Raw genomic sequence first — 26906 nt, 5'->3', positions numbered from 1 at the left:
ACTGACATTTTTATAATGTTATCTTTCAAAGTAGCTAAATAAAACTAGCTCTATTAGGTGTAAGTATAAAAATAACTGTTTTTATGGCAGTGAAATCATCTTGGTGAACTTTAATCTGTGATTTGGATGACACCATCCGGGCAGAATTTTCACTGACACTTCGCCCTCGCCTGAGGATGCTGCTTCCTTAGCAGCCCCACTAAGTGATGGCTCTTTTTCCTTCCAGAACCCACAGACCCCATGGCTAAGAGTGGGGGGGGTGGGTATTGTTCTTGCTTCTCTTTGCCCCTCCTAGGCCACTATCTTTCACTTAAAACTCCAGCTCTTTTAAAATACCTGACACACACACACACACACACACACACACACACAAAATTAAAAAACTAAAATAAAACACCTGACACTAGAGTAAACTCTCCCTCCTGCTCTTTTGCATTCATCTGTGATCGTCCTTTTCCACAGAAGATTTTTAGTCTGACTCGCTGTTCTCTCAACTTGAACTCCTTTTATCATTCTTAAGTGATTTCTACATCAAAAATTCACCCAATTCAGTACCTTGCTTTTTATTTTCAAAGATCATTTTCTTCCCTCTTGCCTTGCCATTACCAATAACTGTACCACCGTCAAATCCCAATCACAGGCATTTTACACTTTGACAGTCGCCTTCTATTTTTATAACATATTTTCTCTGTTGTCTGTATCCAACAATTCTTTAAACCCTACCCAGGGACGCCTGGGTGGCTCAGTTGGTTGGGCGACTGCCTTCAGCTCAGGTCATGATCCTGGAGTCCTGGGATCGAGTCCCACATCGGGCTCCCTGCTCAGCAGGGAGTCTGCTTCTCCCTCTGACCCTCCCCCCTCTCATGCTCTCTCTCTCTCATTCTCTCTCTCAAATAAATAAATAAATACAATCTTTTAAAAAAATAAAAATAAACCCTTCCCCTTACATCCTTACTTCCTGTCTGCCCCTGCTTATTTCTGTAACCCATCATTATAATCAATCTGATGCATGCCTCAACTCCTCTTTCCTTCTTTCTGTCATACTTTCATGATAAAATGCAAGCCCTGGTTAAAATCAGATCTTGGGCTTGTCCATTCCGGTATCAGAGCAGCTGAACATGGCTACAGATAACATAAAAAAAACAGATGACTGGTTTTGCTTTAAATTTATGATCACAAATTTCAAAGGATCCTTTAGGGCTACTTGACATTCCTACTGTGTTTTTGTAGTAAGTTCACTTGTCACTCTCCAAGATGCTTATTTCCCAGTTCCTCTCTTCAAACCTCTGACCACTCCCCTCTCTCTCACTCCTAGCTTATGGCCTTCCTTTGTATTCTATTGACAAAACAGAAGCAATTAAAAGAGAACTTCCTGGGACACCTGGGTGGCTCAGTCGGTTGAGCGCCTGCTTTCTGCTCAGGTCATGATCCCGGGGTCCTGGGATCAAGTACCGCATCGGGCTCCCTCTGCCTGCTGCTCCCCCTGCTTGTGCATGCTCTCTCTCTCTCTCTCTGACAAATAAATAAAATCTTGAAAAAGAAAAGAAAAGAGAACTTCCCCATCTTTCTACCAGCAAATCTGTCAGCTTGTCTGTATGTCAGCCTGTCTGTATGTCAGCCTGTGTGTTGAGCCGAGTAAAGTAACTAAATTGTCCCCCGCTCCTGACCAAAACCAACTTGTTCACTCTGGGACGGGATCCCAGCTCCTCTTACCTACTCGAGATCTTTGCTCTTGCTTTTGCCTTTCTGCTTTCCTGCATGATCACTTCACCCCCTTTCTGTATTAGTCCTATCAGCAGAGAAATAAACCTTTTATTTCTATTGACCAAAAAAGAAAAAGCCTCTCTTTGATTCCAGGCAAGTCCAGCTGCCTGCCATTTTTATTTTCCCCTTAGACTCACCTCTGGCATGTTGTCTCCTGTTCTTGAACTCATTCCAGTCACACTGTCATAACCAGCATTTCACCAAAATCCTTCTTCCCAAGGTTACCAGTGACCTTCATATTTGTATTCAATTCTCAGCCTGCCTTTTATTTGACCTCACTACTTGAGGGTATAGTTGATTATACCCTCATGTAGAACAGAACAAAACTTTTTCATTGAAAATTTCAAACAAATAGAGAAAATAATGTGATAGATTCTCATGTACCCTTTACCCAGCTTCAACAGTTATCTCATGGCTGATCTTGTTACACCCTTTTCTTTCCCCTGCTTATTTTGAGCATCTTATTTTCTCTGTAAAATGTTTAATAACATAAGATAACGCAGTAAGTGTTCACATCTTCAATCTCTTTGGTGTGTCTTAGGATTTTCACAGGTTAGCCAGGTTGAAATAAGGTTCATTAATTGCATTGATTGATATGTCTTCGAAGTCTAACTATAGGTTTCCTCTTCTCTTTTTTTTTCCCTTGTTTTTTGTTTTTGTTTTTGTTTTTTTAAGAAAATGGGTCATTTGTTCTTTCCCATGCTCTGAATTTTGCCGATTACATCTTTATTTTCCTCTGAGCCCTGGATACCCAACAGACTGGCCTTTAGAGTTTGAGGCTTGATCAGATTCAGGTTAATTTGGGGGCAGGGTGGGGAGACAGTGGAACACTTCACAGATGGTGTGGCACTTGATGTCTGGTTGTCTCTCTTTGTGATACGAGCAACTATTGATGATCAGTTCTTAGATCGATTATTTCATTAAGGGTTGCAAAAGGGTGGTGTTAGATTCCCATTGTGCCTTCCTGTATTAGCTAGATACTTGTACACCGATAAGCTTTGATCAGTGATTTGGTTACCCTGAAGTAGAGTTCATATGGGAAAAGCAGGATACATGTTCTTCCCTTTTATCACTTTTTAGGATGAGTTGGGTTTCATAGTGTCCTTCCTCCAAAGGTAACCAGTTAGTTTGGGGTTTTCTTGTATGTGATGGTAAACTAATCCATCAAAACATAGTTCATGTGTTTCAGTCCATTGTAATTATTATTCATATTGATATTCAAATTGTCCCACGTGGACCAGGGGGAGCCTTTTGAAGTTGAGTCCTAGGTTTCTGAAATGACCACTGTAGCTTTTTGAAGGCTTTCTTTCTCATTAGACAAGATGTTTCAGGCTTACCTTGTATGTTTCTTGCCCTTTATGTTGCTGTGAAAGATCAGTCTGGGTACTAGCATGCTTATTGCTACTGGTTTTGTTGTCATGTTGTTCTTTCCCATTTACATTTAGGATTATAGTATCTTTATTTCTTTGATTTCATATACTGGTATGTTTTTTCTTTTATGCCTAAACGTTGGTACCTAAGTGTGTCCTTCCTTCTTGAAATACTGTCCACACTTGGCTTCCAGGTCACTGTGCTCTGGTTTTCCTCAAATCTCGTTGGCCTCTTTCAGATTCCTTCTGTGGGTCTTACCCTTACTAATCTCTTGTGGTTGAAGTGACTCAGAGGTCAGTCCTTGAACAATTTCTTGATTATGTGCTGTCCTATTATTGTTGTTGTTGTTGCTATCCCATTATTTTAGATATCATCTCTAAAAAAATCATTACGTCCATAATTCCTAAACTTTTATCTTCTGCCTACACATCTATCCTGAACACCAAACTCCTCACATTGACGTCTCCACTTGGGAAGTCCAGGAAGCATTTCAAACTGAACGTGTCTGCAAAAGACTGATTTTTCTTCTCCCAATATATGCTGTCCCTCAGGTTTTCTGTTTTAGTCAGGCTCTCTCTTCTTGTACTCTAGTTCCTGTACGTTAGATTGATAAAGTAGCCCAGAGTGCTTTTTAAACAATGTAATGCATGTTACGGCACTTGCTCTCTTCATCCTTCAGTGTCTTCCCAGCATACTTAGTATGAAAGCTAACATCTTGAATAAAACCTGAGGTATTTACTGTGCCACCTGAACAAGACAGTTTCTGTTCTTCATGATGCTCTTCACGGAATGCCATGGTGCTGACACATTTACTTTAACATCTGGGAACAATTTTACTGTCATGACATGCTAGACCATCTGAACTCTGAGCACATTTTGTCCTTATTTTTAAAAAGTATATTAATCATATGTCCTTGTTCAAAAAATAAATATTAATGTACTGTTTTGAATTTTTCCATTAACAGTTCTTTTGATCTTTGTTCATTGTTTCATTATCTTTTAATGCTCACAAAGGATATCCAGTAATAAGTACCAAAGTTTAAGAAAAATTTATGGTAGAAAAGCTTATATTGTGTAGAATGACTTAGGTATAGTCCACCCATGTTCAGTTTTTGTGTGGAGTATTTAGCTGGGAAAACTTTGGCTTTAAATCATATTTATAAAAAATTACACTGAATCAGTGTAATTCTTTCAAAATATGAACCATATCAGCAACACCTTGACTAGATTTTGAGCGTTGGTTTCCCAACTCCTGTTTTCAGTGAGGACGGGGTTGTGTGTGCGTGTGTGTGTGTCAGGGTGGGAGGGCAGCTGTTTCTGCAGATGGTTCGTTTTACCTGTATTTCACATTATTACACACATTATCTGATTGTATCCTCACAACAGCCCTCTGAGGAAGGTACCAGTATCATCAGTTTAACAATTGCTTACACACATTATCTGATTGTATCCTCACAACAGCCCTCTGAGGAAGGTACCAGTATCATCAGTTTAACAATTGCATAAACCAAGACATAGCTGGGTAAAGTGATTTACCAAAGACCATGCTCAGTCTTGGAATTGGAAGAGCTAGGACCAAAATCCTGGCCATCTGATTCCACACTCCTTGCTCTTCCCCACTCCTTTACCTGCCTCTCTGTTACCATTTAGTGAGTAGTCTCCTTGGTTCACACACTCTTTTGGTAGGGCCCTTTGTAGACATTATTTCATTTATTCCTCACAGTCACTCTATGAGATGGCTATTCCTATCTTACAGATGAAGAAAGTGGGGCTTAGAGACTTTCAGTAGTTTGTCCCAGATCACCCTGCCAGTAAGTGTAAGAGACATTGTTTGTACCCAGGTCTTTCTCACTCTTCAGCTTGTATTCTTTCCGCTCTACTGTGCTACCTTTCCATCTACTATCATTTTAACCTATTTTTAATCTCTTACTAGCTGTTTTAGTTTATTTTTGCCTTTTTTTTAGGTTATTCTATATTTGTTGTTAAGGGTGATCTGCCAGATTGTGAAGCTGACCAACTTTTACAGATGATCAGGGTCCAACAGATGCATAGACCAAAACTCATCGGAGAAGAATTAGCACAACTAAAAGAACAGAGGTAAAATTAAGCCTGCAGTATGGAGTATATGTTAGTATTTCATTACAAGAATTGCACTTTCTTTTTCTTTTTCTTTTTAAAGATTTTGTTTTTTTAAGTAATCTCTGCATCAGTGTGGGGCTTGAACTCACAACCCTGAGGTCAAGAGTTGCATGCTCTACTAAGTCAGCCAGGTGCCCCAAGAATTACATTTTATGCTTACATTGGATGTGTGGTCCTTTTATTGTTGGTGATTTTTTTTTTTAGCTCTCTTTTATTTTTAGTGAAGTTTTTTTGTTCAAACTTGAATCAACTCTTTGAATTACTTAATTAGCTTAGATGCACATCACAGCACAATCTTCATATTATTAGATTATCTGCCAGAAAATGTGTAATTTTTGACTTACATAAACTCTTTGGGGGCAACTGGCTGGCTCAGTCAGTAGAGCATGCGACTCTTGATTGCAGGGTTGTGAGTTCAAACCCCACATTGGATGTAGAGATTACTTAAAAAAACAAAACCTAAGTTTGAGCCCCATGTTGGGTGTAGAGATTACTTAAAAATAAAATCTTAAAAAAATTACTAAAAAAAATCTTTCGTTTATAAGTGTCTCTATGTTTTATTTAAAATAGAAGACTGATCTGCAGTTACTATCTGTTTTTGTTCTTTAGAGTCCAGAAAACAGATCTGGAACGAGTCTTAGAAGCAAATGATGGGTCAACCATGTTAGACGAAGATGAGGAAGATTTGCAGAGGGCTCTGGCACTAAGTCGCCAAGAAATTGACATGGAAGATGAAGAAGCAGATCTCCGCAGGGCTATTCAGCTCAGTATGCAAGGTATCGACATTTAGATGTGTACTTCATTTGTTGTTGAAGGCTGATGCAGATTATTCTTATTTCCCCTGGAAGTTAATGTACTGTTGGTAGAAGTTCTTTGACAATTACTGTAGAAGCAGTAATTATGTACATACAATTAGCTATTCTTTTAGCTTTCTTATAATACAAATAACTTTTTACAACCTAAGTTATATTAGGACTAGTTATATTTTTATTCTGGTTTTTCCATTTGGTTATAATACTGTACTAACATAACAAAAAATGGAGCTTAATCTTTGTGGGCAAAAAGTGGGGAGGCCCTTACCCAGATCAGCTATTTTACAAATGTATGCTGTTATATACAAAGGAAGGCCTGGGCAGAAAATATTTAAAAAGTCTAACACTTAGTGGCTGTGCAACTTAACAACTTAAGCCCACTTCGATGGGCCCACATGATAGTGACATAAGCCAAGTAGCAGAGGAGAATGAAGATGTATCCCCTTGGCAATCCAGGCAGAGGGAATTGTCAGGGATATAGCTCAAAGAGGCTTACTGAAAGGTATGCGTGGTTTTCTTTGGCAGTTTTGTTTTCATCTAATTAATGTGAATTTGCCTTTTACGTAATGAGATTACTCAATGGAATTTCTTAAATATCTAAATAAAATTGAGGTTACGTTAATATGAAGATTATCCTTTTTATCCTGAATTCTCATGCCTCCTGGCACACCTTGGAGTGCTTCATATGTGCAATCCCATTTTTGATTAGTAGAGCCCTGCTGGATTAGCCCAATAATTAACAGACAACAGCTTTTATAATTTTAGATATTTTTATGTCCTTCACTTTTCTTCCCGCTTTATTTCACCATCTGGGCAGGATCTCTGGTTGGTGCAGTTATTAAGTGAGAACAGGGACACACACTTAAGTTGGTATAGCATGCAACTATTTTAGGATAGAGGAATACAGAGAATGGTTTACGGTCACCCACTTTAAGTTGTTTCTAGTTGAAAGTGCCCATTCATTTCTAGTAAGTTAAAGAGGGCACACAGGTGTGGTATTAATGGCTCTTCCTTCCAGGTTGGTTGTTGGACTTACATCCTCACATCTGCTATATCACAGATGGGTGTGGACACAGGTTATATTTGAACTGCCTTATTCAGATTTGTCCTTGAGCATTTCAGAGCCTTTCTTATATTTACAGAATAGTAGCGCAATATTTTTAAGAAGAAAACTTTCAAAAATTTGCTCAAATAAGTATAAACATAGCATTGCTTAAATTGGTAAATAAAATGATTGGTTTTTTGTTCTGTTTTCTTTTGTTTTCAGGTAGTTCCAGAAGTATATCTCAAGATATTCCACAGACATCAGGTACACATCTTACTTCAGAAGAGCTCCGGAAGAGAAGAGAAGCCTACTTTGAAAAGTAAAGTAGTTGGTACAATATTAAAATTGCATATTTAATGTGTACTTTGTTTTGTCTACAGTTTATACACATAGAGCTTTGGTTTAAACTATTTTATGTAGGATTCTCTCCTTTTAAAAGATTGGTTACCACCTGAACCCTGTGAACATCTGAGTGTATTTTTTTAAAAATTTACGGCGAATGAACTGAAATGATACGGAGTTTTAGGGAATACCTTTGCCTCAATACCAGTTAAGTTTATATGAAATAAGGTGAAGGAAACCCAGTAAAATTTCAGTCATCAAAAGAAAATGGCGTTGGACCAAAGCAAGAACAATGCCTAATGATCCTCTGGATGTGCTTCTTGGTTACCTGACCAACCCAGCAAAGTTCTTCTGTCAGTTAAAAGGAAAAACAGCATTGTGGTCAGGGAACACTCTCCCATCCCAGATAGAGGTGGTGGTTAATTGTTCTCATTGCCTCTTATTGCCACTTCAGGGGTTACTGCAGGCCTGTCACATAGGGACGTGGGGACAAACCATAAATCTGAATCATCAGCTCCCAAAACCCAACTACACTATGTAAGTGCTCTCAAATTAGAAAATAAAAATGTCATCCTTTTCAGTAACTACCATTCACAAGTTGTCTTCCCTTTTTCTTTTTTTAAGGATAAAAGTTTATTTTAAAGGTTACACAGTAGTCTTTAGATAGATATTCAGATCCTCTAATCCCAGATCAGAAACCAGAAGGCCCGAGGCTGAATCTGGCCTCTTCCCTGTGTTTCTTCAATTCTGAGATGTACATATTTTCACACTTCAACATCTCTGCAATTGAGAAGCATCTTAAAGTCATAGCTGGCAGTATTAGTGGGATCTACAATATTGGAGCATTTTACATTTGATGGTGTAATGAAGATAATATTTACCTTGTTTTCTGTTTTGTTTTTTTTTAAGTCACAACTCAGAAGTATATGGAGGAAAGTTCTGATCAGCTGACATCCTCTTAATGTGAGATATTTCTAGTCTTTATTCAGTGATAGATTAATGGATTTAATTATATAAAATTTCAAAATAGTGCTTACTTATTAGTGCTTCACTTCCTTTCAGATTTTTAATTTTTTTAGTTTTTTAATTATGGTAAACTTCAAATATCTATAAAAATAGAGAAACCAGCATAATGAACCCCTGTTTACCTAACATTACCCAGCTTTAACAAATATCAGCACATGGCCAGTCATGGTTTTCTGTGCCCCGCATCTCTTCTGCTTTCCCCTCTCCCATTCCCAGGCTGGGATTATTTTGTGACAAATCTAAATTATTGTATCCTTTCATTCACTTTTTTGGAATATAGAGAAGTGTTATTGCCACACTGTAATGTTAATAATTATCACACGATAATTACTGGTAATTATACAATATCATCAAACATCTAGTTAGTGTTAAAAAATAACTTAAGGGATGGGACGCTTGGGTGACTCAGTCGTTAAGCGTCTGCCTTCGGCTCAGGTCATGATCCCAGGGTCCTGGGATCGAGTCCCACATCGGGCTCCTTGCTCAGTGAGGAGCCTGCTTCTCCCTCTCCCTCTGCTGCTCCCCCTGCTTGTGCTCTCTCTCTCTCTTCCTGACAAATAAATAAATAAAAATTTTTAATAAAAAAATAAATAAATAAATAACTTAAGGGGTGCCTGGCTGACTTAGTGGAGCATGCAACTCTTGATCTTGGAGTTTAAGTTCGAGCCCCACATTGGGTGTACATATTATTTAAAAATAAAATCTTTTTAAAAAATTAAAACTGTTTAATTAGATAAAAACCGATATTCTAGAAAATTTAAGACATATCAAAATTAAAAGAAAACAATCCTATCCTTTAATAATGAACGTTAGTATTTTGACACATTCTCTTCTAGTCATACAGACACACATATATTGTATATTAGTTACATCCATTTTCCCATCATAGTAAATAGTCTTTGTAATAGGCTATGTGATATTTCATAAAATGAATGTATGTATCATAATTTATATGTGAACCTTTGATTTTTACTATTACAATTAATAGTGCAATGAACAATCTTTGTACTAACCCTGTGCCTCAAACCTCTTATCATTTCTTCCAATTATTCTGAAATTTTTGGGTTAAAGGACAGAAACATTTTTTAAGGTCTTGGTACAGATTTCTAAACTGCTTTCCAGAACGTTCCCAAATGATACTTCTATCATGCTTATTTCACATTCCATTTTTTGCCAGATCAAATTGGTCCAAACAGACATACTTTATAGCGAAACTACAAAATTCACAAGTAGATCTAAGAAAAAGAAAATTTTTTATACTTTAAAAAACAAATCCCTTTTTTATTTAAAAAAAGTTTTTAGTTTTTTTTGGGGGGGGAAGGCAGATTGAAAATATAGAACTTTTTAATAAATTTAATCTTTATAGTAGAAAGGATTTAAAATGTTTGAGCACCAGTGCAGCTCTTTCCCGGTTGGAGGATAGTTGACTGGGGAGGAAGGTGTGCGGTGATGGTTTCTAGCTTCAGCTTCATCCTGTGCCTCCTGGTCTGACCTTGAAAATACTGCTGGGAACTTAAGGAGAACTAGAGAATATTTTACAGAGTCACATGTTACTGAGAAGCATTAAGAGCTAACTTCTTGGTGTTTCTTTTCAGCATTGTCTAGCATTCAGAATCTTGTAGGACTCATTAGTAAAGGAGCTGAGAAACAGTATTAGTTTCCAATATGAGGCCTTTCACTAGAATTCCTGATTACTAAAACTACAAGGTCCTTGTCTCTCTAGCTTCAGTCTTTGGGAACTTGGCCCTAAGGTTATTGAGCTAACTCTTTGTTTCTGACCTTCTCCAAACTGACCCTGGTGCTAACTTGTTAGTCAAACAAATTTTGAATTCAAAATAAGGGGTTTTTTTCCATTCAGATGGTTTATTTGTTACTCATTCACATAGTTTTTTTTCCTATACAGTATTTGAAGCTTCATGCCTAATGTAGTAATCACAGTATTCATGCATCAAGCATAAAAATACTGTTTAAACACCTACCTGTTACAAAGTCACAGTTAATGGGGGCGCCTGGGTGGCTCAGTTGGTTAAGTGTCCAACTCTTGACTTCAGCTCAGGTCATGATCTCAGGGTTGTGAGATCCAGCCCTGCGTTGGGCTCCCCGCTCAGCAGGGAGTCCGCTTCTTCCTTTCTCTTTCTCCCCTCTCTCTCTCTCCCTTTGCCCCTGCCCCCACTCGCGCATGCGTGCACTCTCTCCCTCTCTCTAAAATAAATCCTAAAAAAAACCAACAACAAAGTCATAGTTAAGTTAATGAATGAGTGTTAAGTAATATGTTCACAGCCGAGATATATTTTTCCAGTAGTAATATCTAAATCCATTTTAAAACCTATTAAAAAAACCTATTAAAACCTATTATAAAACCCTAAGTAAAACTCTTACTATATCAGCAATGTCACTATAAAACCTACCTTAAAAAGTCACAAACTGAGCATCAAATTAGGCAATGTGTGTAAAACTATTGTGTAAACCATAAAGTATTCCACAGATATCTTAGTATTTTAATGTCTTCTCCAGGTGTAGCTCTGAAACGATGCATTCTTTTCTTCTGTTACTAAAAAGGTGTTTCCCAACAAAGAGGGAATTACTGGGCATTGTCTTTATGGTCATGGATTGCTGTGATTTTTTGATTGTCTAACACTTGAGCCACCACCTCAGTGGCATGGCATAACAGGATTCAGTTTAAGAAACAAGCTAGTAGGGACACCTGGGTGGCTCAGTCAGTTAAGCATCTGCCTTCGGCTCAGGTCATGATCCCAGGGTCCTGGGATCGAGCCCCACATCAGGCTCCTTGCTCAGCGGGGAGTCTCCTTCTCCCTCTGCCTGCCGCTCCCCCTGCTGTGCTCTCTTTCTCTCTCTCGCGCGCGCGCGCACGCACACACACATTCTCTAGCAAATAAATAAATAAAATCTTTTTTAAAAAAAAGAAACAAACAAGCTAGTAGAGGTATTTTAAACAGGAAAGTAGTACAGAAACTTGGGGCTTACACAGTCTCAGGAAGAGCTGGAGGTGCAGTCTGTAGGCCAGGCTTCCGGAATTCCACAGACCGACTTGTTCCAAGAGCTGCGTCCACTGCCCCAGTTGGCATGATGGGGAGTCGGGATATGGAGTTGAAGAACACACTGCTTTAGCTGTGATCCTAGGATCAGGAAGCTGCCACCACAGTTGCCTAGACATGGGAACACGAAGTCTAGCCCCGACTGCAGCTGCCATGAAGCAGAATCCTGGGACAGGCAGCTCCTTGACTTTACTTGCCAGCAGAGAACAGCCAAAGCAGCAGGGGGATGGCTGTGTCTCATTTCTGCGAGGGCTTAATTGGTAACCAGAATCCTAGCTGTTGAGAGACCTAAGATGTTGTTTTTAGCTTTCTGGCCTCTATGATTCCGAGGGCACATTCAAAGCCACAGTGGGAATGGTGCTGACTTGCTGGTGGAACATGTTGCATTTTACTGTGTCATCAAATATGAAAGGTGTCAAAATTGTTTCAAGTTTGGCAATTCATTTACTTCTCACTTTTCATAAATTTAAAGTAGAATAAAGATTATCCCTCTAAGGTCACTGCCTCACCTACCATGCTCTTGTGTTCTGACATGTTGTCTTGATTGGAGGGGGAAAGGGCATGGAGAGAGATCTGATGGACCAAGATTCCTCCTGCCTCACAGCCTATCTGTCTCATGCACATCTCAGATTCAGGGTATGCTGATGGGAGCATCCTGCCCTCTTGTGCATCATTAGCCACGCATGCCTGAGAATAAACCGAGACAGATGTCAGTATACTTGGGTTTTCTTTGGTACTCATATTTAAAACAGAAGATTGAGATTCTAAGGGGAAAAAAGTATGCTATTCTATTAATAGTGTTACTGGTAAATTTAAAATACTGGTTCCTTTAAAAATCCTTCCAAGCATTTTTTTAAAAGCTATGGCTTCTCAGAGTATCAGCTGTTTGTAAGTTTTAATTTTCAACATATATGTGTGTATGATGTGAAATAATTTGAAATTTTACGTACAAGCAGAAATAGTTCACAGAACTCCTTTATACCCTTTGCCCAAATTCCCCAATTGTTGACATTTCTGAGGGATTTGAGAATAACTTGCAGACATGATCTCCCATTACATCTCAGTACTTCAGTGTGTATATTTTTACATACAAGGACACTGTCCTACATATTTACATCATAACCATCGTGTTTAAAAGTTTTAAAATGTGGATTTTTCTGAGATTGTTTTTCCATCTGAAAAAAATACAGGGAAAATTTATTTTAATGCAATAAATGGTACTGAAGCTTGATCATGCATCTTAAAAAGTTAATTCTTTCATTCATCAAGTATTTGGTGAATGTCTACCATGTGACAGGCACTGTTTTAGGCACTTGGGAAACAAGATAAGGTTTGTGCTCTTGTTAGCTGATGCTCAAAAGAGGGAGACACAGAATATCAGATGGTGATAAGCTGATGCCGGAAATTGAAAGGGAGCAGCGATGAGATAGTGAGGATGCCTGGAGGCTGCTGCAGGCGGCTGGTCTGAAAAGGTCTCTCCGAGGACCTGCTGAAGCTCAGAGCTGAATGACAAGGAGGAGCCGGCCATGGAAAGAGCATGTTAACTTGCATGGTAATGGGGATGGCTTTATATTCTCAAAGGTGCTTATTTTTAGTGACTTCCAACAATATTAAGGATCTGTAAAGCAACACATTTGCATAAGAATAGCTACCAGCGAATGCTTGTGTTTATGTGTTCTGTTGTGGTGAAAATCTGTACCTATTAATTTGTCTGATAATTCAGATTTTATACCTAGGTTTCCTAGGATCGGCACTGTGATACCTTTAAGTAACATAAATCAGACTGATGGCTCTGGCATTCTTTTGTAGAGCTCGTGGCAATGACTCTTGTTTTGTGGAACCTTATATTTTCCATGTGAATACTTTCTCTCATGGCGTATTTATTCTTAGGGTTTGTTTTTTTAATGCATATTCACTTTTGACTGTTTCAGGCAGCAGCAGCAACAGGATCCACCAGGGCAGCTTTCACAGCCAAGTGAGAGGCCGACCACAAGTTCAGGAGCACCAGGCAGTGATCCAGGTATGCGTCTCTGACCATGCTCGGACATAGGCTCCCTGTGATTTTAGCTTTACAGGCTTTTTTTCTCCCCTCTTTAATTATACTGAAACTCTTGTATGAATTCGTAATCTGCTAAATATCCTTAGATTAAGAAGCAGCAGACTAGAGCACTCAGTGAATATGTTGCTTTAAAATTACAAACAACACTTGCAACTTTACAGTAACTAATACATTCTCCAAAAATTCCTCAGAGATAATGGATATTAGTAGGTGGAAGCTGAATACATTTTACCACCTGGAAAACTAAAACACCCAAGTGTAGTCTAAATAATAGGCAATCTAGAATTATTTATCAGGCCTTGGTTTAATAGGTCTTAAACTTTGGCCAATTATTGGTAGTACAAATTGAGTAAGAAAACAACTGTATGTGACAAAGGCCAAAGGCCTTATAAGCAGACCATGTAAAGAACTCTCAGACGGAAAGGGGAAAATTCAGATGGGTGAAGGGCTAGAATAGATACTTCACCAAACATATGGTTGACAAATAAGCACATGAAAATATGGTCAGTAATTGATAATCGTTAGGGAAATGCAAATTAAAAATACAAAGAGATACCATTACACACCCAATTATAAGAATGGCTTAATAAAAAAATAAAATTGACAGCACCAAATGCTGTCTAGGATCAGAGCAACTAGACACCCATACATATAAAATGGAACAGCAGCTTTGGAAAGCGGTTTAGTATTTTCTTATAAACTTAAATGTACACTTAACCATGTGATTCAGTAGCCCCACTCCTAGGTATGTAACCAAGAATAAAAGAAAACATAAGTTCACAGAAAAACTTGTAGGTGAATGCTTACAGCAGCTTCATTTGTAATTGTCAAAAACTAGAAGTTACCTAACTGTTGTCCTTCAGGGGTGAATGGATGCACAAACTGGGGTACTTGCAAACAATGGACTACTGTTTAACAATAAAAAGAATGAACTGGTGCTTTTTCCTATTCCTCCTACTGTTTACGGCTAACAACCGTGGACATTTATCGCAAACAAATGTAAGAAAAATCTGAAAGGTAGAAAGAAGACAGGTTGTGTAGGAGGCTCAAGGACCAGAGGAATGACATAGTGGTGTGTAGCCTGGATTTTTTTTTTTTTTGTCTCACATATTCTGAACTTGGTGCTGAAGAAGCCACAGCAGAGACGAAGTAAAGCCTGTTCTATGTAGTCAAAAGGTACTACCTAGCAAGTAAAATTAGATAATAAATACTCTATTCTAGCCAAACAGAATTAGGTAAATAAACTGGCCTTAACTGTCACGCCACCCCATCGGCACAGGCCAAGTAGGAGCGTAGACTGGTACCCCCCCTGGCAGGAACGAGGTGTACCTCCTGCTTCCCCTGGCCAGGGTGATGTCAGAGAAAGCCAAGTGGGGAGCTGGGACTTCGGTTCCCTCCAGGAGACAAGGAAGGGCCCTTTCCCATGGTGTCCGTGGTCATAGGGAGCCTAGACTTCCACCCAGCGATACAATATGGAGGCATCCCTCTGGCTTCCCGCCTGGGTGGTTTCAAAAGAGGCCCAATGGAGAATCAGGAGTTACTGATTCGAGGCAGTAACAAGACCACACCCAGAAGGTCAGTGAGAAGCAGTAAGGAGGCATTCCTACCCCTTCCGGTCAGGGAGGTAGCAGTGGAGGACAGTGGGGAGCCAGAACTCCCACGTGTGCACAGCAGTAATGATCACACACACGCTCCCCCTCTCTGGCCGCAGCAGGGCAGCATCCGTCTCCCCCATGGTGCTGTGTCAGAAGCAGCCTGCTAAAAGAGAAGATTGAAGTAAGACTCACAGTCTTGTAACATGCAACACCGCAGATGTTCAGGATTTGGTCAGAAGTGTTACCATACCAAGAGCCAGGGAGAATTGAGAAAAGACAGTTCATAGACACCATCACCAAAATGACACTGATATCAGAATTAATCTCACAAGGATTTTTAAAGCAGCCATCATAAAAATGCTAAACTGAGCAATTATGAACTGCTTAAAACAAATGAAGAAATAGACAGCTTCGAGAAAGAAATAGAAGGTATAAAGGTGAACTAAATGGAAATTTTAGAACTGAAAAATAACAGTACCTGAAATTTGGAAATGCAGTGGATGGATCCAATAGGTGAATGGAAGGACAGAGGAGAGACTCTGTGAACTTGAAGACAATAGAAATTACCCATTCTGAGCAACAGAGAGAATTAGACTAGAAAAAATTAACAAAGCCTCGATACCTGTGGGACTATAGTAGAAGATCTAATGTGCCATGGGATTCCCAGGAGATGAGAAGGAGGGTGCAGCTGAAAAAATATTTGAAGACATAATGGCTGAAAATCCCCAGCTTTGGCAAAAGATCTAAAACTACAGAATTGTGGCACCTGGGTGGCTCAGTAGTTTAAGCGTCCGACTCTTGATTTTGGCTCAGGTCATGATCTCAGGGTTGTAAGATCGAGCCCCATGTCGAGTTCCACACTGCGCATGAAGCCTACTTTAAGAGTCTCTCTCTCTCCCTCTCTGTCTGCCCCTCCCTGCCTAAAAAATTAAATAAACTATAGAATTAAGAAGGTGAGTAAGCCTCTAACAGTTAAGCCCAAAGAAATTTATGCCAAGACATCATAGTCTAGCTTCTGAAAACTGAACAAAAGAGGAAAATCTTAAAACCAGCTAAAAACATCTTGCCTATAGCAATTTGTATGACAGCACATTTCTCATTTGAAATTATGGAGATCAGTAGGAAGTGGCACAACATTTTTTTTGAAGATTTATTTATTTTAGAGAGAGCATGCGCATGCATGCACGAGCAGGCGGAGGGGCAGAGGGAGAGAGAGAGAGAGAATCTTCAAGCAGATTCCCCACTGAGCACAGAGCCCAACACAGGGCTCAGTCTTGTGACCCTGAGATCATGACCTGAGCCAAAATCAAGAGTCAGATGCTTAACCAACTGAGCCACCCAGATGCCCTTCATTTTTCAAGTGCTGGAAAGAAAAAACAACCCAGGGGCAGCTGGGTGGCTCAGTTGGTTAAGCATCTGCCTTCAGCGCAGGTCATGATCCCAGAGTCGTGGGATTGAGTCCTGAGTCGGGATCCCTACTTAGTGGGGAGTCTGCTTCTCTCTCTTCCTCTGCCCCTCCCCCTTGATGGTGCTCTCTCTCTCTCTCTCTCCCTCTCAAATAAATAAAATCTTAAAAAAAAGGGGGGGAGAAAAGAAAAACAACCCAGAATTCCCAGTGAAAATTTCAGGAATGAAGAGAAAAATTAGAATTTCTCACCGGTAGACCCATCCTAAAATAATGGCTAAAGGAATTAATCTAGGAACATCAGAAAGAAAAAAAAGAATAGTAGAAAGAGTAAAAATATGGGTAAACCATAGATATTTCTCTCCTTTTGAGTTTTGTAAATTATATTTGATGATTGAGGGAAGAATTAGAATATTGATTTTGTTCTTAGTGTATATGTAGAAAATATTTAAGGCAATTACATTATAAATGGGAGAGTAAAAGGAGGTGAGGTTTCTACGTTTCATTTCAACTGTTACAGCCATTCTGGAAAATAGTTTGTCAATTTCTTTAAAAACTGAACTTGTACTAACCATACAACCCAGCAGTTAGACTCCTGGACATTTATCCCAGAGAAATGAAAACTTACCTGTCCATGCAAAAACTTGTACACAAATGTTCATAGCAGCTTTATTTCTCAATCTGGAAACAACCAAAATGTCCTATAGGAAGACGAACAGTTAAACAAATGGTAGTACATCTGTGGAATACTACTCAGGACTAAAAAGAAACCAGCTCTTGATACATGCAAAAATTTGGATGAGTCTCAAGGGCATTATGCTGAGTGCAGGAAAGATCTCTTGGAGTGTGATTATATTTGTGTAACATTCTAAAAATGACAAATTTGGGGCCACCTGGGTGGCTCAGCTGGTTAAGCGTCTGCCTTCGGTTCAGGTCATGATCCCTGGGTCCTGGGATCAAGTCCTGCATCGGGCTCCTTGCTCAGCAGGGAGCCTGCTTCTCCCTCTGCCTCTCCCCCTGCTTGTGCTCTCTCTCTCTCTCTCAAATAAAATCTTTTTTAAAAATTAAAATAAAAAATAAAAATGACAGATTTGTAGAGATGGAAAACAAATTAGTGGCTGCCTGCAGTTAGGAAAAGTGGGGGCAGAGAAGTGGGTGTGAGTCAAAAGGGACAGCAGGAAAGAGATCTTTGTGATACTTGAACAGTTCTCCGTCCTGATTGTGGTGCTGGTGGTTACAGGGATCTAAATGTGTGATGAAATAGCATAGAACTACACACAACTTTGTACCAATGTCAATATCCAAGTTTTGGGTTAAGCTATAGTTACCTAGGATTTAACTCTTCTGTGAAATTGAGCTGAAATGTACACAGGGTCCCTCTGAACTATATTTGCAACTTCCTGTAAATAAATTATTTCAAAACAAAAGTTGACAAATTATATATATATATATGTATATATATATACATATATGTATGCACAACTAAGTAAAATCTTTTACTTGGCATAATGCACTTGTTTTGAAATACAGAATAAATGTATTATGGGGATTGACCACAAAGGGGCGGTGGAGCATTTCCGTATCTGGGTGGTGATGGTAGTTATACAGCTCTGTGTATTTGTCAAAACTTACAAAACTGTAAAAGAGTGCATGTTGCTTTACGTAAGTTCTAAAAATCAAAAAAGGAAGCTATAGTAGTTAAACATACATTTTCTAAGAGCTTACCTTTTGATGACTTTGAGAATTTTCCAGAAATGTCTGAGATGCTTGTTTTCTTTCCCAACAGGAGATGCTATGAGTGAAGAAGACATGCTTCAGGCAGCCGTGACCATGTCTTTAGAAACTGTTAGAAATAATTTCAAAACAGATGGGAAAAAATAATACCTTTTACAAATCATTTAGATATTCATACTTTCCAACATTATTATTCTGTGTGGTTACAGCATAGAGGGTCCATTTTAGTAATGTGTCAAACAATGTTCAACAGAGGAGATAAGACTTTTAGGTGGTTTGCAACAAAAAGATGAGAAAGTGGAAAAATGAGTCAATTGTAGGACTAAATAGTGATCCTCCAAACACTAGCCAAAGAGGCATTTAGCAATTAAAGAAATTTAAAATAGTTTTCTAAATGTTCCTTTTTCTTTTTGAGTGTGCAATATCTAACATGTCTAAAATTAGGGCATTTTTCTTAGATCTTTTTGCAGACCAACTAATTAGCTCTTGCCACAGAACTTTTTCCATACGTGTTCTTCTCATCCTTTCTGTCCGGGTTGCTTGACTCACTTTCCATCATCTCATAGTTGCTTTTCTTTCTCATTAAGCAAGTTAACCATTTAGGACAGTGTCTCTTCTCTGTGTTGATAGTAGTACGGTTCCAGAAGGATTCGCTGCTTTCCCTCCAATTATGTAGCTTGCCCTTGGATGTTTTCTCATGTTATTTCTCTGATCACAATTTCTTTGATACTTGGTTTTCCTTACTTTTCTACAGCTCTTTTGAAAGATGGTAATCTTTCTTGAGGTTTTGCTTTTTAAGCCCTCTAAGATGGGATCATTAGTTCATGATACATGATACATGCATTCCGAAACTCTGAAATCAACTCTGCACAAATATTTGAGAATAAATGAGAATTTTTTTTAATGTGTGAGCACATCCTTTTCCAGATGTTTTATGAATGTCTTCTTAATTATGTTAGACCATCACAGCTCTACTGAGACCTTTTCTCCTGCACCTTGATACTTCCTTTTCTCCAGTTGAGAAAAATAGGAGAAGCACAGTATGCAAGCAAGTTTCCTTCTGTGTCAGACTTAACAATACCACCATGAATGTATGAGAGACAAAATTTGGCTTTCGATTTAGCGGCAGCTTCATTTTATTCTCTCTTGTGACCGGAGCTCTCTGGTTACGGTGGAGTCACGGAACGTAGATGTCTGCTTCTGCTGCATATCTTGTAGTAGGTATCGCTTGCCAGAGATGATGCTCTGGAACATGAAAATAATCTACTAACAAAAGTACATTTACATTTATACTGTGTTTTGACACTCACATCATGTTTAAGTAGCTTAAGAATTACAGAAGTCACACAGTACTTAATGGGTCTGTAAATAAGAAAGCCTTTAGTTTTGATAAACATTCTTTAATTGGGATGCACAGAGAGTTCCTTGCTGGGTCGATACAGTGGTATGATTTTGGTGAAAATTAACTATGTCTCTCTGAAATGGACATTTCGGATTCTGTCACTGATTCCCCATCCCTCATTCTCCACGCCCTTTGAAGCCGTTTGGAATGTTGAATTGTTCATAAGCTAAAAGTTAGGAAATTTCAGCCAACAACATAGAAAATTAAAGTATGATGTGTTGCCATGACCAGTGTATGGCTGGACACATTTTATCAGGGAAATTTTTTTGACCTAGGATTTATTGCCAAGGTGAAAAGAGATGAAAAAATGCCTTTTATGATTATGAAATAGCTTTTTTTTTTTTTTGGATAGAGACAGATTTTTTTTTTAGTCATTATTTTGTGCCAAATAACGTTTTCTGAAGTTTCCCTTGCAAAAGTAGACCACTTTAAAATCTAAAGTTTTCTTTTGAGAATTGAAAATGTTTCAGAAGAGTTCTAAAACTTTAGAATTGCAAGGGATGTTGGAGTTTAGTACTGCTCCCTCAAGATTTATAAACCAAAATATTTTAAGATTGAACATTTCTGTAGTTATCCCCAATATGCTTGTCCTGTTTTCCATGGATATTAGTTTTTACCTTGTCCCATTGAAAAATTACATTAAACTTTTCATACGCTTGAATGGATGAGTTACCTAATATAAAAATGAGAAAAGAAATATGCATTTGAAAGTTTTAACCTTAGAGTTTATAAAGTTCTTATATTACACGCCTTTATTAAAGCACTTAAGGAAATGTGGCATGTTGACCTTCACTTAGGGATTTTTTTTTTTTTTTTACAGCAGAGCTGAGCACACACTGGATACATTTGAATGTGTTTATTTAATTTCTTACGAATGTTGCATTTGGCAGGCAGATCCAGAATGACTAGAGAACTGCCGACTTGTTTGGATTGGCTTAAACTTAATTTAGATTCCATTCCTTAATTGATTGGCCAGTATGAAGAGATGCCAATGCTCATAACTACAGTATCAAAAAACTTAGTTATACAAAGGTATAGTTCACACATCAGGAGCTGTTATTCACTGTAAACAACCTGCAAGAAAGTTAGAAACAATGAAATTCACAATAACTGTCCTGCTAAGAACTCTATATAAAGATTTCCATTCTGTTTTACCAATTGGGAACACCTTAATGTTTAATATTTAAACTGTTGGTGTCATTTTTCTAATGTATAAATTGTGTTACCAGGATAAAATACGTACAGTGGTGATGCTAGTGTTTAAACAAGTTTTGGAAACACCACTTTCATATTTTGAGATGTCATGGATATAATAAGTACTTATTTATGTTTTAAAAATTCACAGTAGTTAAAAGAAATTAACAGTAGTAACCTCTGCTCTAAAACCATCAAACATTTTTTATAGTAATTCACATACAAATATCTCAGTAATGTAAATTGTTTGAAAAGATTGCTGCAGGTAGACTATTAACTTTTAAGATCTTGGTCAAATAATTTACAGTTCAGAATATTTAAGGAGGTGCTTTTTTGCTTCTTTAAAACTTTATTTTCCTTAATTAAGACTTTATTCTTGCCAAAGTTAATAAGGAAAAAAGTTCAACACTTGTTGAAGGTCATTATAGGCAAAACTACCGATAGTCTGTGTTTTTTTCATTTAATATTAAGTTGAATAAAGTAAATTTTATTCCTGTCAGAGCCTAAATCACATTTTGAATGTCTGCATGTTTGATACTCTTTTTAAATAGTATCATGCTAGTGCCAAGATTTATTAAATGTCTTAACATTGGCCTATTGGTCCCATGCAAATTTAAAGAAGATTGAGTCAGTGCATAAGCAAAATATAGTGATAGAAATTAAAATATCTCCAGTTGAAATAAATCTCGATGTTTTTAAATTCTCAAGAGAACTCAATAATATTGATGACTTCCTATTTAAAACTTTATGTGCAACTGGAGAGCCCAACGACTACTACTCTAAAAGTAAATAGTTTGTTGTATCTGGGCCCAAACAAGTATGGAGATATTATATATGTGATCTTAATTAAGAAAAACAGATTGGATCAACTAATCATTTCAGCAGTGTCTATTTAATAATTTTTCATATTTTCAAAAGAAAAATTTTCCTTTATTCCTGGTCCCTTTATGAATCAGCTTCTTTTGCTAAAAAGATGAACTGGCTTGTATTTTTTAAAGTCTTATATTAGGGAAAATATTTTGTTCCATTTTACTTTTATGAATGAAAAGATTATTGACATGGTTAATTCTTGAATTTTGATTTTTTTTTTTTATTTGAAGAAAATCTTTGCTATTTTTTTTTCCAAAATGTTCTGACATTTTAAGAATTAATGCTAGTAACATAATTTCTAAATTTACAGTAATTGGCATGTTGAATTAACAATAGTGTATCAGTAAATATTTTAATTAAAACTATGGATTCACAGACAAGGAATGGGAAGCAATAGTGAAATATATGTGAAAATTCCTGATTCATTTAGGAAGCACTTCACCTGTTCCTTGCATAGGTCAAAGGCGAATGTCTCCAGGAACTTTTTAAATTTTTTTTTAAAAGAGAAAAATGTACATTTTAATGTGAAAAATTAATTTCTACAACACTGGACTACTAGAAATAACTTTGTAAAAATTACTGTTCTGTATAAACTATTTGAAATTCAAGTACAAAAAAACACCTGAAAGAGCATTGTCTTTTGGCCATGACACCAGTGCCCTGTGGCAGTGCCATTTGCTCAGGACCCAACTCTGCAGCCCTCTCCGTGTGTGCCCCCCTCCAAGCTCTGTTGCTGTTACTACACACACAGGCCTTCCTGTCTGGTCCATAGAAAAGCCGGGCTTCCAAAGCACTGTTGAACACTGAGGATTCTATTGTTAATGTGGATGTTCCATGAGTTGTATTTTAAATATCAAAGATTATTAAATAAAGATAATGTTTGCTTTTTTATTTCTGTTTTTATTTGTATTGACGGTTAATTGCTCGCCTTGCTACGCGAAGGATGGTGGGAAGACCAGCAGCCTCTGCACCACCTGAGAGCTTTTCAGAAATGCAGAGCTTCAGGCCACACCTACTGGCTCAGGACCTGCATTTTTAACAAGACCCCCGGGGAATTCACATGCAGATTGAAGTTTGAGAGGCGTTGCTTTATGGGCTGCGAGTGATGAATAAAAGGGCGGGGGCATTGATAACTCCATTCCAGGTCACGGCTGCCCAAGGACCCATTATTACTGGAACCTCTCCTCTTTTTTCTAAGAGACACTAAGTCCAAATTTTTACTTGAAATTTGATTTTTAAATAGTTGCTCCATTTTTTTTTTAAGCCTGAGGGCCAAACAAAGCACGTTGGTAACAATTTTTTTTTTTTAAAAGATTTATTTGACAGACACAGCGAGAGAGGGAACACAAGCAGGGGGAGTGGGAGAGGGAGAAGCAGGCTTCCCTCAGAGCAGGGAGCCCCATGCGGGGCTTGATCCCAGGACCCTGGGATCACGACCTGACCCGAAGGCAGATGTGTAACCACTGAGCCACCCAGGCGCCCCACATTGGTAACAATTTTTATGAGTGCTGTTTTTTCCTCACCCAACTCTGGACACCAGAATCCAACTGTAGTAATTGGAATCCACCCACTTGGACTGATCGAGGATTCTAGAATCCTCAAATCATAATGACAGTTGTATATCCATTTTATCCTTAATTACGGTTGGGCACAAATATTGAAATACAAAATTTTCAAATTGATTACATGAATCTTTTTAGCAAAACCTCATAGCTTAATGCTTAAAAGGACCATTTCATTGAATTTGGATGCCACCAAATGGCTCTGATCTCAACACCTACTTGTGGGCCCTGTGAAATATAAGTTGATTCGAAGGCCCATTTTATGTTAGCTAAAAACTTTATCTTTTATAAAAGGGAATTTGAGGGTTGTCTTTATCCTGAAGATTTGCATGTTTGAGGACCCTTTAACCATTTTGTATCTGTGTCACCAAATGCTCAGAAATTCATTTTTTAAGTAATTTGGGTCAGGCTGACCTGTTCTCTTGACATTTCCCCTTTACACACTGTGGTCCTAGCAGGCCTCCCTGCGGGTATTTCCCACCCCCAGGTACTCCCTCACATTCTCCTCAACCCCTTCCCTTCTCTCTTTTGGTATCCCAGCCCCAGAAGTTTGTTGGCCATCCCCTGCTGGGAGGACTCTTTCAACTGGACTACCACCCTTCACTGTGCCCTGTTCTCCCCCACCATTGTTCCCGTTCTTTCTGTGTTGGGAACGCACCGCCACCCTCTGTCTTGGGCTGCTAGGGAAAAACAATAACTGGGGCATTCATTCACTCATTCAACAAAACATTTGAGTGCTCCCCATGTGCCAGGAATGGTTCTGGGTCCTTGGAAACAGAGTCATGAATAAGATACTGTGCTCTCATGCTCCTTGCATTCTGGTTGGCTGTTACGCAGAGGAGACCTTTAAGGAACATAACTTCATAACACGTGAAGAACTGTGCTTGTTCTGTGAGATATGAAGACAAACAGGGCGATGTAATGGAGTGTGATTGAGAGGGAGAGCCGTTTTGTACTGGATTCAAGAAAGGCCTCTGCAGGGGTGACCTTCACACAGACACCTCAAAAATCATGAGGCAGCCATGCAGAGGTGAGGGGCATGATACCTGCCTGAGGAAACAGCAAGCACAGCAGCTCTGAGATGAGGGGTGGCTGCTTGTGTCAGGGGAACAGAGAGAAGGCTGAAAGAGGCTACCGGGTAGTGAAGAAATACAGAATTAGGATGTAGACAATTTATGTAAGCTTTTATAAATACAGATAAGTTTGTATTGTATTTTTTTGCTATTATACCAAGACATCTGCTTCCATTTTCTAAAATATTCCCCACTTCTTTCTAGAATATTCCCACGACTTTAAAAAAAAATTTTTTTTAAGGCTTTATTTATTTGAGAGAGCGAGAGAGAGCGTGCCTGCCTGCATGAGTGTGAGCAGAGGGAGAGGCAGAGGGAGAGGGAGAGAATGAATCTCAAGCAGACACCCAGCTGAGCATGGAGCCCAACTCGGGGCTCAATCCCCCTGACCCTGAGATCATGACCTGAGCCAAAATCAAGAGTCAGACACTTAACTGACTGAACCACCCAGGCGCCCCCGAAAAAAATAATCTTTTAAAAGGTTAGTAACTACATCTAACAAAGAGCATGCCAGTGCTCACCTTAAGCAACCCAAAAAACTGGCTGTATTTTTAGCATTAAAGACACTGCTTAACATTCCTCAGATCAGGATTTCAGGCAAGGCTCCCACTCCCCAATTGTGCATTTTGTTTTTCTTCCTCTTATATCTATGCAATTGTTTTCATCACTATCAGACGATTATAGTTCCGTTTTGAAATCTTAGCATATTTTGGTTGTTAATCCACATCATCAACTGTAGGGATTAATATCCAGATACCTCCCAGTTATACTCCTTCTGTCTCTCTGCCCCTTTTCGTCCAGGACACCATCATATTATAGAAGCATGAGCAACAATATCATAGCTCTTCACTTAGACTTCAGCCTTTAGATTTGGTTGTCCTAGAAAAACTTAATATATGACTTTATAAGCTCTAAGTTTTTTCTCTCTCATCTTAAGGAAATCAGAGCTGATTGGGAAACACACAAAGATTTTTTTTTTTTTAAGAATCTGCTTTCTGGGAGCGCCTAGGTGGCTCAGTGGGTTAAGTGTCTGCCTTTGGCTCAGGTCATGATCTCAGGGTCCTGGGATCGAGCCCCGTGTCAGGCTCCCTGCTCAGCGGGAAGCCTGATTCTCCCTCTCCTCCCCAGAAAGTGCTCTCTATCAATATCTCCGTGTCTCTCTCAAATAAATAAATTAAAAAAAAAAAAAAACTTTAAAAGAATCTGCTTTCTGTAAAGCAAATTCTTGCTTTACATACATGGATGGCTTCATTGCTAACATTAATTCATGGTTCAAGAAAGCTGCTGCGGAGCCCATGATTACATCTGCATCCCAGCAGTCAGAAAGCAAAAAGAGGATGGAAGAAGGCCATGTGCCCGCCCTTTTTTTTTTTAAGTAATATCTATAGCCTAAAGTGGGGCTCGAACTCACGACCCTGAAATCCGCGTCACATGCTCTACTGAATGAGCCAGCCAGGTGCCCCCATGTGCCTTTTCTTTAAGGTTACCTCCTTGAAGTTGCATACGCCATTTCCACTTATATTTACATGGGCCAGAACTGAATCACATGGCCACTCCCAGTTATAAAATGGTTTTTATTTTGGGGCGCCTGGGTGGCTCAGATGGTTAAGCGTCTGCCTTCGGCTCAGGTCATGATCCCAGGGTCCTGGGATCGAGCCCCACATCGGGCTCCCTGCTCAGCGGGGAGTCTGCTTCTCCCTCTCCCTCTGCCTCTCCCCCTGCTCATGCTCTCTCTCTCTCTGTATCTCTCTGTCTCAAATGAATAAATAAAAAATCTTTAAAAAAAAAAAAGGTTTTTATTTTTATTTATTTTTTTTTAATTTTTATTTATTTATTTATTTATTTTTAAGATTTTATTTATTTATTTGACAGAGAAAGACACAGCGAGAGAGGGAACACAAGCAGGGGGAGTGGGGGAGGGAGAAGCAGGCTTCCCGCGGAGCAGGGAGCCCGATGCGGGGCTCGATCCCAGGACCCTGGGATCATGACCTGAGCCGAAGGCAGACGCTTAACGACTGAGCCACCCAGGCGCCCTGGTTTTTATTTTTATTTTTTTAAAAGATTTTATTTATTTGACAGAGAGAGAGAAAGCGAGAGCAGGAACACAAGCAGGGGGAGTGGGAGAGGGAGAAGCAGGCTTCCCGCCGAGCAGGGAGCCCGATGTAGGACTCGATTCCAAGACCCTGGGATCATGACCTGAGCTGAAGGCAGATGCTTAATGACTGAGCTACCCAGGCGCCCTATAAAATGGTTTTTATTCTGGGTGATCATGAGTCTTAGCTTGGGCATCCTAGAGGCAGACCCCAAGATCAGGATTCCTGTGAAAATGATTTTTTAAAACGTGTTTTCAGGGGTACCTGGGTGGCTCAGTCAGTTAAGCGTCTGACTTCATTTCAGGTCATGATCTCAGGGTCCTGGGATTGAGCCCCCCATTGAACCCCACATCAAGACCTACATTGG

The 26906-nt window shown here is 38.9% G+C and overlaps 1 protein-coding gene across 5 annotated transcripts in view; it reads left to right on the top strand.

The window, feature by feature from the left end:
- The window catches only part of ATXN3 (ataxin 3), a 37090-nt gene extending 14790 nt beyond the window's left edge, over positions 1-22300 (top strand). For 2 of the 5 annotated variants that reach the window (XM_032405804.1, XM_032405801.1), the window contains 5 exons: positions 5100-5232; positions 5884-6050; positions 7354-7450; positions 13487-13575; positions 18401-22300. In XM_032405804.1, coding sequence (XP_032261695.1) covers positions 5100-5232; positions 5884-6050; positions 7354-7450; positions 13487-13575; positions 18401-18495 — 581 coding nt within the window. In that variant the 3' untranslated portion in view covers positions 18496-22300. Of the gene's footprint in view, positions 1-5099; positions 5233-5883; positions 6051-7353; positions 7451-8382; positions 8453-13486; positions 13576-18400 lie in introns of those variants that run through there. The other 3 variants (XM_032405805.1, XM_032405803.1, XM_032405806.1) reach the window with 3 other exon arrangements.
- Positions 22301-26906: the final 4606 nt, after the last annotated feature.

Source organism: Phoca vitulina, unplaced genomic scaffold (assembly GCF_004348235.1).
Source record: "Phoca vitulina isolate PV1807 unplaced genomic scaffold, GSC_HSeal_1.0 scaffold7, whole genome shotgun sequence".
Taxonomy (NCBI): Eukaryota; Metazoa; Chordata; class Mammalia; order Carnivora; family Phocidae; genus Phoca; species Phoca vitulina.
The sequence above is the reverse complement of the archived record's forward strand: the minus strand, read 5'-3'. Positions and strand labels throughout refer to the sequence as shown.